This window comes from Crocodylus siamensis, chromosome 15 (assembly GCF_052110815.1).
Source record: "Crocodylus siamensis isolate JL-2025a chromosome 15, ASM5211081v1, whole genome shotgun sequence".
Lineage (NCBI taxonomy): Eukaryota > Metazoa > Chordata > Crocodylia > Crocodylidae > Crocodylus > Crocodylus siamensis.
Window position 1 is genome coordinate 7,090,447 of NC_143409.1, and position 12,112 is coordinate 7,102,558.

Genomic DNA, 12,112 nt, shown 5'->3' on the forward strand with positions numbered 1-12,112 from the left:
TTCTTGCTAGGTTCAAAGTCATGCCTAAAACCATGTCTTTTAAACCCAATCCATTTCCCAGTTCAGACAAGCCTTCACTTCCCCAGTGGTACTGCTCAAAATGCATACATATTAGACATGTTTGTATCGAGTTAAGTGTTACGGAACGACCTCCCTAGATCCCAGTTCTTCAGGACAGAAGTTGTGAAATCCTAGTCATGACTTTGGTACCCAAGTAAAGTGAACAGGTTGGCAGTTGTACAGCAGGAAGTGAAATGAAGGTCATCTTCAGAGGCAAAGTTCCCATTTTCAAGCCATTTTTCTTACCAAGGCAATCCAGCTGCCATTCTTGCCCTCCCCACAAGTCAGCACCAGGGGCTAGTGTCCTAGTTGCCCACCCCTATTTACACTATGAAATGTGGAGCTGGGGAACCAGGCATCTATTAAAGAACTGATTCTAAGTGCTTTTTATTTATTTTTTAAAAAGTCTTTTCCCCATCAGGTCCCAGAGGGAAGCCTGACCTCCTTTGCCAGAATTTCCCCCCAGGTTGTTATATATAACTCTTCTAATGTTAGAAAGGACCTTTGGAAACGAAATGCAGACTTGCTTCCCTTAAACAGTGAAATAATGCCATCTACTGCCCATAGCAAAGTGCTGCATGGCTGATGCTACAGGAAAAAAAAAGGCTCTTTAATGCAAAAGGCCCTGTCATCTGATAATTTCAGATGGTTTCTGGAGCTCTTATCCCCTGGACTGGCTGCATATTAACACCTTTTAAGTGCCTTAAAGTGCTCACTACTCAGTTTAATGTTACACCATTTCTAATCCACCTAATTTTGCTCCTGCTGCATGAACTTGTGGCTACTCTACAGTTTTCGCACTCAGGTTGAAGTCCTCCAGCATCCCAGGAGGCAGTGGGCCCTCTCGAGTCTGGGGCAGCAGGGATGCAGGGGCACAGTGGGGATGGGCACAGCACCTTGCCCCCCCAGGCACATCTGGGAGAGCAAGCACCACAGCTTTGGAGTGCCTGGTACCACGGTGCCTCTCACCACCACTCAGGCCAGCTCTGCTCCCAGTGGGAGCAGAATGAGCTCGTAGTAAGGGGGACATTGCCTGTGCCACTGGAGCCAGCTCTGCTCCTGGCAGTGCCCTTCGTGCCCTGCCCCCAGACCTTGGACTGGTTCACTCTGCTCCGCCTAGGAGCATAGCTGATCTGAGCAGTGATGGGAGACACCATGGCTGCCAAGCAATCCAGAGCTGCAGCACTCACTGCCTGGAGGAAGCAGTGAGCCTGTCCTCCCCCAAGCTCCTAGCCCTGTACCTGCCTACCCAGCCTCCAGTGGCAAGTCACAGCTGTGCAGGTGAGGGGCAGGTTTTTTGCCTTAACATGCGACTGCTCCACTAAGCCAAACAACACTAAGCTGATTAACATTTGTGTGGCTTTCAGCGTAAGGTGTAACAAGACCCTCAGAAGGCCTAAAAATGTCTTGGAACAACATTGCAGTGGAACCTGAATCACTTGTATCCAGTGACTTACAACATGCTTAGCTGGCAGGTATTCAAATTAAGAATGAACTACTGAACTGTCTACTGCTTCCAAGGTTGCTGCTTTTCCAATCAGCTGGAGCTTGTCAACAATCCCCTGCAGCTGACTGGAAAAGCAGTGCCTTTTGCCATAAAATCTACAGTGCTTCTGCCAACCTGTGCAGCTGTGTGTGCACCTGGATACTTCAAACCTGCAAGGAACAAAGGAACCTAACCCTGCAAAGGATCCACAGTCCAATGTATTAGATGCAGAAGCCGGTGCTTTTGGCTAGTCATTTTCCATAGGGAAGACTACTTTTAGAAGTGGTTAAAAGTAACATCTTTCACCTCCATTCACCCCTAACCCTCCCCAGCTCATTTGGATGAATAGAGAATCTCTCTTAGCAAGAATGATGCCAGTGACCCAGTCTATTACCTCCGTGTCCCACAGCAGAAACAGACTTACCAGACCGTCCCAGACTGCAGCGCTGAAGCTAATGTCAGTGCTCTGTCCAGATTCTTAGTGAACACAGCGGCGGTGAGGCCATACTCTGTGCTGTTCGCTCTCTTTATAACCTCGTCTATGCTCTTGAACTTCATGATTGGCTGTACCGGCCCAAAAATCTGAGACATTAAAAGCAAGCATTAGTATAGAAAGGGTAAAAAGCCCCAATAGCAAGCTCACTGGAATGGAATCTGGACACTTTACAGGGATTTCTTCCATTTTAGGGTTTTAATATAAGCAATGGGTCTTCTCCTATGGAAAGATCTCCCTCGATTTCCAACAGAATCCATTCCAGATGAGTCTTAAATAACATGCTACAGCAGTAAGCATGTGCAGAGGTCCTGATGTAAAGAAAGGTTTTCCTTCACAGGACAGTAACTTTTTTTCTCTTAATCCTGTAAATTAAAGGCATCTGGTTAAGATGAGCATGTGTTTGGATGCACAGGAGTTCAAAGTGGTTAAGTCTTTCTCTGTCTGGGACACCCTCTGGTCTCAGCTGAGACTTGCCGTACTGGGAACATACCAACATTTAGTTAATGCCAGCCAGGCTCGATAGAGTCCTGGGTGCTTGCCACAGGTTTTGTGCACAGAAGTAGCTGCCCATCACAAGTGCACGTATTAACCCTACATTGTCACAGGCAGGACCTTCAGCATGAGTTTCTGCTTGTGAACCAGTCAGGAAGCTCTGCACCTCCTTTCCTGGGCTGGAGTTTTCTTCCCAAGTGCAGTACAATGCAATGTCAGAGTACTTCTGTGAGCTAACCACGCAGACTCAGACCTCACTGATGAAGTGGGAAACAATCCCATCTGTGGCTTTCCAGGGGGTCATCCCATCCAAGGACTCGACCTTGTGTAGACAGCAGTTTCCTACTTCCTTCCTTTGAGGTCTATGTAGTTAACGGTCTCTTGTTAACAGAGAAAGAAGTATGGATTTGCAGTTTTGCTGCAGATGAGAGAAATTGGAGAAGCCCAATGAATCATGACTTTGTGACCTGGAGAGAACTCATCTGAAAGACACTAGTCATGGGATTATCTATTCAGCTCCTCTCTTCTATTTTTAGATCATAATTCATCTGTGGACTTCACAGACATATCCTTCCTTGGGGTCTGCATGGCAGATACAAGGCATCACAATGCTCTTTGCCAGGACTGTATTCTAATACAATAAATAGTTCTACGCTAAAGTAAAAATGCCAGAAAACAGCAAGAAGCTTCCAGTTTCCATTGCATCTTCCAGTGGAAGCTGGCTGACTAATAATATTTCAAAAAAGCAACCCAGAGTCTACACAGATGCAACTTGTTTAAATTTTGCTTAATGCCAGTAATGAAGGCTGGAGCGCCAGACTAACATGCTTCTGGTTTTCTCCTATACAGTTTGATATAACACTGATTTGTCTATTAAGTCCCACTTTTTCTAGTAAAGGAGCCAAAGATGCTCCTTTTGGGTATTGGCATATTCTAGCTTTTCTGGGCCCTCCAATTTCAGGGATTCACTGAGCTGCACTGCAGCCATTTCGACCTGAAGATCTGATGGCCTTGTTGCCAGGAAGTGCAAAGGCACAACCACCTTAGAGCAGCATAGTGCTAGTCACTATTGGTCAATTCAGACTGTTCAGCAGAGGGCTTGTACCAACACTGCTACATACACATATCATCTTGAATGGGCCTAAATGTCTCTGGATTTAGATGCTCTGAGAACATGATCACGGAGAGGTGATGGGGAGATGAAGAATTTCATTAATTACTGAATTTGCAAGTCAGAAAATACTGTCAGTGTTCTCTTCCTCCATTTGAAATGGCTTGTGCTTCATTAATAGGATCCACAGCAGCTCCTTGGACCTTGGCTAATGCACACCACTTTACCACACCCTTACATTTGAACATGTACTTAAATCCTACCGACTTAAGCAGGTTTGCTGATGCAGGGGATAAAAATTAGAGCTGAATAGCACAGGGCTGTCTTTTATTAGGGGAACAATAAAAAGGGAATTACCCAAACTTTGCAAACAGAAAAGGGACCACAAAGTATATCAACATGGGCAAAGTCAATCTGGCTAGGCAGGAGTGCCTCTAAACAGACCATGCTGCTGTGCGGGACCGAATAGCCCTGCTGTAACCTGGCCATGGCAGGACGTGAATGCAGCCCACCTTCTTCCAGGTCATGAAGTAGCCCACACCGAGCAGCACAATGTATCTGAGGGCACCACTGCCAGCACATGGCACAGACATGTCCATGCTTTGATTGTGGAAACTTTAACAGTGTTCTCGCCCCTCCCCACCATCACAACTTCCACTTTGGCTATTCAGATTTTTTATTTTATTATTTTAATTTCTTAGGATTCCTCCCATTGCAACAAACACGTTTCTGCATTGGAATGCTCAACACGCTTCAAAAAATTTGGCAGGTTTCAGTCAGTTATTTGGCATGGTCTGCTAGGATCTCATCTCAAAATAATTCCCCTTGGTGTGACTAAATCAAAGCAATACAAGGAGAGGCGCTGTTGAATGCAGTACATTCCTACATCCAGAGCACTGGGTTAAAGATTGCCATACCTCCTCTTTAGCAATCCGCATGTTGTCGGTAACCTCAGAAAACACGGTGGGCTTTATGAACAGGCCTCTGTCTTCAATGGCGAGACCCCCACATTCCAGCTTGGCACCTTCTTTCTTCCCACTTTCTATCAGCTCCAAAATTTTATCAAACTGTTTTTGATCAATCTGTCAAATGCAAAAGGGAAGGCAATGAGCAGCACTTTCATTAAGATGACTAGGAATCCCCCAAACCTGGGTCAGTAGAAGTTGTTACCTGGAAAAGGGATAGTTTTTCAGAGCACTATTACACTGCGCTATTGAGGTTTGCAGGAGGTGTCTGAATGTGCTCATGAGAATCAAAGATTAAGTATTTTTGTTGTTGAATCTGTTGCTGGCAACTAATCGATGGTTTTGCTTTATGTTTGCAATATATCGTACGTTGGCTGCCTTGGTGGCACTCTTGCCCATTGATTGAGTCATCTCGTCTTACATTACGCTTAGGAAGTATCCAACCATTTGCACTTCACTCTGATTTCCTAGGGTAACTGAGCCCTACCACATTTAAATACAGGCTTCTCCACGTGGTAGAGATATTCAAGAACAAATCTGCAGAGTAAATTCCATATACATGGACATTCTTGTTCTAGAATAGCTACTGCACTTTAATTCAGACTAAGAGGGTGTGAACTAAAGTCTATCTGAGAGTCTCAGGGTGCGGCTACATGAGACGTTTACTGCGGGGTTGCCCAATTAGCTCTGCTGTAAATGTCTTGGCGTCTACACATGTGGTCCTGTTAGGCTCCAGGAAACTAAAACTCCTCAGCAGATTAGCACTTGTAAAAATACAAGTACTATCCTGCTGCAGAGTTTTTCCATGTGCAGCAGTGCATGTGTAGACACTGAACCGGCTGAATGGGGCATAAAGGTCCTTCAGTACGGGGGTTGCCTGCCGGCTTACCCCACACTGAAGCACCTTTGTGCCCCTGCCAGCCCCTCTGCAGCACGCTGAGCTAAGGCAGAGCAACCCCAGGCTAAAAGGCTGACCCTCGGACCACCTGCCAGCCAAGGCTGCTCCACCCTGGCTCAACGTGTGATGGTCCCAGGTGCACCTGTAAATGTGGCACCCGGGAGCAATAAACTCCAGTGCAATAAGTGCCAAAGTTTGTGTCGCATTAATATGCGAATGTTGATGGGGCCTCAGTGTCACAGCAATTTTTAATTCTTTCTCCATGCTGACAGGACCAGACAAACAGTCCATTTATAAAACACACTGAGTCAACTTTGTTAAACAAAGCAGTCAATAATCAAAGTGCACACGGCTGTAAGCATTATAACATAGTCCGTTCAAGGAGTTTAAACAACTGCTATCTATACAAAAGGGATCCGGCACTGAAATCAGTCTCCTTTTCTCCCACCTCATTCAGACCCATCACCAGACCCTCTTTTGCCTTTACCAAGCACACGAATGAGGGTGCGTGAGTCAGGGTTTGGAAGATGCTGCCCCAAGCAGAGTGCTGGAGATAAAAAGCCAACTGTAGCTTAGGCACCAGCCCTAGCAAACCATCATTCAGTCCTGCCCCAAGCTCATGACCTTGGGGCAGGAATGAGCTTCAGGGAAGAAGCTGCCTCGGGGAAGTCCAGGTGCCGAGACCACACCACAGAACATGGGATGCCGACGCAGGCGGAGCTCGCCATGGCGATGCAAACAAAAAAGCCACGTTCTGAAGCATGCGCGTCGCACGCCAGGGCCGAAGTGAGGAGGGAGAACAACATGTGAAGCAGAGGGAAAAAGCTGCTATCGCATCCGGTGCAGGGCGTCTTGTACCACACTTGCCAGGTGGCTTGCACATTGTTTATTTGCCTGGTTGCTTAGTTGCCAGATGTAAATACTTGGAGTGGAGCTGCCAGTGCTTTCCATGTTGGCATGTCTCAGGCTGAGACCAAACTAGGTCAATCAACCACTTCACATCCCCAAAAACAAACAAGAATATTTATACAGCTGTAACTTGTTGTACAGAAGAAGAAAAAAAGAAATCTTATAAGATGAAGACAAACTGGGAAAGAAAACAGTTCATAAAAATGACATGCAAGGGCAGAACTCTTTGTCATTTCAAAACACAGCTTGCAAATGATCCCTTTAACTCTGTCCACTGCATTGTTGTGGCCATTTACAGTCTCAAATACAAGGAAACACGCTATTAAAGGTGTATGATCTAGATATGGGGCAAGCAAACTATGGCCCGCATCTGGCCCACAGGGCCCCTCTGAAATTTAGAAAATTATTACCTGCCAGTGGCTGCCTGTCAAAGCTGATGCAGTGCCAGCAGCAGGAGGACCTGGTGGCGGCAGCAGCAATGCCTACCTGGCCCCATCCTGCCCCCAGTAGGAAGCTTCTGCCTAGCAGAGGCTTCTGGCCTGGTGGCCATGGGGCTGTTCCCCTGCCCTCCCTCCAGCCGAGAGTGGAAACTCAGATGAGAACAGGAGGAGGGAGTGGGGGGAGGATTGCCAGTGATCGCCCCACTCCATGGGGACCGGGCCAAACTGGGCTCGTTCCGTGCCATGCCATGCGGTCCTGGCCATGCAGCCAGGAAACGCATCCTGCCAGAGCCAGCCCACCCAGCACCACGTGGTTCCTGGCTGTTTGGCTGGGAATGCACAATGCAGCATGGAGCCGGCCCAGCTGGGAGGGCAGGAAGCAGCAGGAAGCAGGCAGGAATGGCAGTAGCAGCTGGGAAGCGGTGGCAGCAGTGGCAGGCAGGCAGGCACACAAGGGAAAGGAGGGAAGCAGCAGAGGAAGGGCAACAGGGGTGGCAGGGGAAGTGGTGGTGGTGAGTGTGTGCTGGTGCACTGGGGCCAGTGGGGACTGGGAGGGGGGCAGAGGCAGAAGCATGGAGCCTGGGCACAGGGATTGCCTGGCTCCATTGTGTGAAGCTCACGTGCCGCACGCAATGGCGTTGGCAGCCCAGCCCCACTCATTGCTATGTGCAGGTCATGAGGAACAACAGGGAGCTCCACGCTATGAAGCTGGGCCAGCTCTGCCCCTCTCCCTGCCGCCCCGGCTGAGCCCCATGACCTGCACTGCTGGCTTCACCACGTAGGGCTCGGTGGGGCTGGCCTTGCACTCTGCCACCACATTCAGCTCCAGACTGGCACCCTCCAGGGACTCTGAGGATCCCCCGCCCCACACACAAACGTGCACATACCCACTCCAAACACACCCTCCCACTTCACCCACCATAACCCCACACCTCCCACCATCCCCACCCCAACCACATACCCCATACCCTGCAACATCCACACCCTAACCACCACCCCCACATACGCCCCTTTGCTCCTCCATACAATATACGAGAGTAGGACTGTAGTTTGAACTATTATGCAATTGCCTCTAGATATACTATGCAAACACACATAAAATCAGAACAATTTTTTTTTTTTTTCTTTTTTTTTTACATAAAAATAAATAAATTATAGGAAATATTTGTGTGTGGGGGGGGGGGGGGAAGGGGGGTTCCTAGTTTCAAGAGGGCAGCACCCTCCCTCCCAAAGGCAGTATTTCCAGAGTATGGGGAGGGACTTCTAGTGGCAAAGGTCAGGGGTTAGACATGGGATTTCTAGTCCGAAGTTGGCAACCAGGGCGTGGGGCACCCATAAAGGGGCGGGGCTACCTTTGTGGTCCTTGACAGCTCACCAAAACTCGTTAAGTGACCCTCCAGCCAAAATAATTGCCTGCCTTGATCTAGCTGGACAGAAGCTACAGTTGGGCCGTCTAACCACCTGAGTCAGTGGGAAGGAAAGAAGTATTTAAATATCACAGTGATGAGTCTAGAGCATGGGGCGGGGAAGGACTCTCCCTGATGTACCCATTGAGTGGAGCCATGTATGCACAGAAAGGATTTTTCTTCCCAGTTCCTGCAGTGTTTTCAAATATTAAAGCATAAATTTCTGCTGATGACTTGCTGCAACTGTGTCACCTGGCAGTATCCCCCTGTAAACCTGGGACCCAGAAGCAATAAACTCTGGTGTGATAAGCACCGGAGTTTACTGCATTGCATTAATATGCAAAAGCAGCTGTTCCCTCAGTGTCACAGCAATTTAATTCTGTTCCAGACTGACTGAGTTTCGAGATCTTGAAGGGCTTCCTGGAGACCCTGCCAGCATCTCCTTCTGATGCAAAGTGTACTTTTGTTGTGGTCCCTTCTCACAGCCATGCCCCTCTTGCTGCCCTTGCTGACACTGTGTCAGCAAAGTGCAGGGCTCCAAACCAAGATTTCCCAGACCTCTGTGCTATTCTCTCTCTCTCTGTCAACTGGCTACAGAAAGTAACTGTGCGAGTAGACTAGACACCCAATTCATCAGCATCTTCACATTCAGGGGATTATAAGCAGCAGATTGTGCTGAGTCTGTCCTAGTCCATTAGGCTGTGCACCATTTCTTGATAGATTAGGGAGCAAATTTGCAGTCTTTGCTGACTGACTTTATTACCTGCTACAGTCACTCAAACCCCTAGCAACAGGACTGCCTTGGCCTGCATTTGTGTCCTAGGGAGGCTGTAGCACGGCTTGGAGCTCCAGCCAGACAATGAACTCATTTGCCCATGTTGAGAAGTCACATTGAGATGCGTCTGCATATTTGTGAAGTCATGATGAAATGAGTAGCACCCTGGCACAGAGCAGTCAGTACCAGGCCTCTTTCAACAGCATAGGCGTGCTGCCCCCCGTTTCAGAAAACACAAGCCCCAAGTCCACAAAGCAGGGGTTTTCTCACGAATTCAGTTTTTTGCGTTTGCATTTTAAATTGCCAGACGCTGAAGTGAAACTGTAAAGATTATCCATTTCTAGGGTGTTTGTGCCTGAAAGCTTGCCATTAAAGACATTTTTTTGCAAAAATCTTGTTGGTCTAATAAAAGAGATCTTCTCTACTGTGAGTCCGGATTGCCTTTTCCTCTAGACCAATACAGCTACAACCTGACACATGGAAGATATCGAATTTTAGCTGATTTTTAAAAAACGAAATCTTCATATGTTCCCAAGCAGGAAGCTACTGTGACCACCTGAAACCCAAGATCCTGCTCCTGCCTGTTTCAAGGTAATTTGCACCATCACCGATCCTTGCAGAAGGTGAGAGGCTTCATACCAGCTATGAACTGCCTGCCCAGAGGAGTTTTCCACCTATCGACTTCTCTGTGAAATCCTATGAAATATGACCTTTCATTTCTACCCAGAAGAACTTTTACAATCTTTTCTCTGATGCCTGATGAAGGGTATTTGTGCCTGAAAGCTTGCAATCAAAGAATTTTTTTTGCAAAAATCTTGTTGGTCTAATAAAATATATCATTTTTACGACGAGTCCCAAATGCCTTTTCTTGAAGTCTGGGCACCCATGCATGGTGCCTGCCCGCCTTCAAGCTTTCTATATAAGGATCCACAGCTATGAGATGAGAGAAGACCCAGTGCAAAAACAGAACTGGGATGGTGATCAAGTATCTGATGAACTACAATAATGTTTTTTTTTTTTTAACCCCCATTCCGCATTTTCCCTTTATCTGGCAGTACATGAAGCAAGATGGCGAATAACTCCAATGCCTGACATTTATGTCAGAAGGGCCCACTGCATCGTCTACTCTGCCCTCTACTCCCAGCCAGAAAAGTTTTCCCCAGGTGCCCAATAACGTGAGTCTGAGATGCATCTTCCAGAAAGGCCGTCAGTTTGATAAAGGATATCAGCACTTCCCTCAGGGAGAAACCTTTGTGCTTTATTTCCAATCTGAAAGAATCTAGTTTTCAGCTCCCAGCCACTGGTTTGTGTCTTGCTTTCTGTGCTGCTAAACGCATTATTTGAATGGGTCCCCTTTACAAAGCACATTTCTATATACAACTGCCCTGTCTCTGCATTTACCAATCCACCAATGTATTCATCCACGTTTCAAAGCCAGAAGCAACTTGATGTTTACCTGCAGATCACAGATGAAGGCATTGGATGTAGAACAGATCTCAGAGAAACCCCATGAACTATTCCCTCCCCCACTAGATTAAGGTCCCATGTTTGTGGGGGTGGAAGGGACTTTAAATTCTGTACATTATTAAACAGCTCTTAATCCACACACTGCAGGCTCTGACATTGTCCAATGCTAAATTATTTGTCATCAGACTGTCATGAGGCTCAAAAATGAAATGCTCCATGAATTCTGAAGATACTAGTTCTTTTAAACTTGTAATATCAAAGAAAGAGAAAAAGCGTATTTGGCAACACCTATTTCCTATAAAGCCGCATGTGGCTGGCATTGCGGTACTCCTCTTTCCCTTCTCTATTAAAAGCATCCTGTATCAACTTTTCTAGTACTCTGCTCAGGTCTGATCCGAGATGAACCAGCCCATTGTTACCTAGGTCATCTCTTGGCAATTTCTGCATGTTGGCTCACTAGTCCTCCTCCCGTCTTTTAGGATTTCTCTAATAGTCCAAGGTGTAGCAGACCAGAGATCTCCTTAGCCAGCTCTTTTAGGACTTTTGGGCACAATATCTGCAGCCTTAGTGATTTAGACATGTTTATCCCTAACAGATGCTGTTTAACATACTTCCAGGTTACTAATGGATGGGAAAGTACTCCATCCTCTTCCAGCAATGCGAGCACAAGCTCTGCCCTTCTCCCAAGGGTCAATGAGGGGCTTGAGGAAAAGTAAGTGTCCACGGTAAGCCAGCCCACCGGTGCTGCCCTATCCCTTGCAGATGGCCATTTGCTATCTATGCAATGGTAGAACATCTCATGATACAACTAGGGGCTTCAAGGGCTACAACTGTTAACAGCAGGGAGCTGCAGTCAGCATTTCCTCTTCGTCCCCACTTCCCCACCCAGGACACGAAGAAGAGAGTGAGCGAGCAGATCTGCCTGCTTCTGTTCTGACAATGGAGATGCCCCAGGAGCCAGTCACCACGCTGATTTAAGGCCGGTGGCTCCAGGTGATGAAAACCAATGTTGCTTCCCCAGTCTTCTGTGGTGTCAGCTGAGGCAGCTCATAAAACTTTTGGTTGGAACAGATGACCCTCCCCTCCCACACCTCCAAGTCACACCAATGCTGGGAACAAAACTCATCAGTCAACTTACTGGGCCAAATGTGTAGCTGCCAGTTCCACATGTGGCTTCAGACCAGGGTGAGACCATGGAATAGGGCTGAGATGTCCCAGGCACTGGATGGTACAAGCTAGCCTGGTTTCAATGTGCCTGCAATGATTCGCGCCAGCTGAAGATCTTGCCTTTGTGCCCTCGGTAACTATTTTTGGTAGATTCTCTCTTTTTTTAAAATTTTATTTAAGAAACCCACAAACTTTTTGATGTTTCTAATGGGTTTTGAAGGCTTATTTTTGTTTCTTCCTATGGACTTGAAGTGTACGCTTTCCCATTGCCAAAATGCAACACAGGCTGTCCCAGAGCCAGACTCCAGCAGAACAGCTGTTCTGATCACATGCAGACAGAGGAAATGGTTTCTGTCATACTGGGAACCACATGAAAGCTCCAAAATCAGCCCTTTCCTCCTCCATTTGAGCCCCTTGTTTTGAAGGTCCGCATGCAGAGA

At 47.2% G+C, this 12,112-nt stretch overlaps 1 protein-coding gene across 1 annotated transcript in view; it reads right to left on the bottom strand.

The window, feature by feature from the left end:
- The window catches only part of ALDH1A3 (aldehyde dehydrogenase 1 family member A3), a 52,795-nt gene that overhangs the window by 5,181 nt on the left and 35,502 nt on the right, over positions 1–12,112 (bottom strand). Inside the window, exons 10-11 of the mRNA XM_090028143.1 lie at positions 4,563–4,727; positions 1,971–2,128 (exon numbers count right to left, since the gene is read on the bottom strand). Of these exons, the coding sequence (XP_089884269.1) occupies positions 1,971–2,128; positions 4,563–4,727 (323 nt within the window). The remainder of the gene's footprint in view (positions 1–1,970; positions 2,129–4,562; positions 4,728–12,112) is intronic.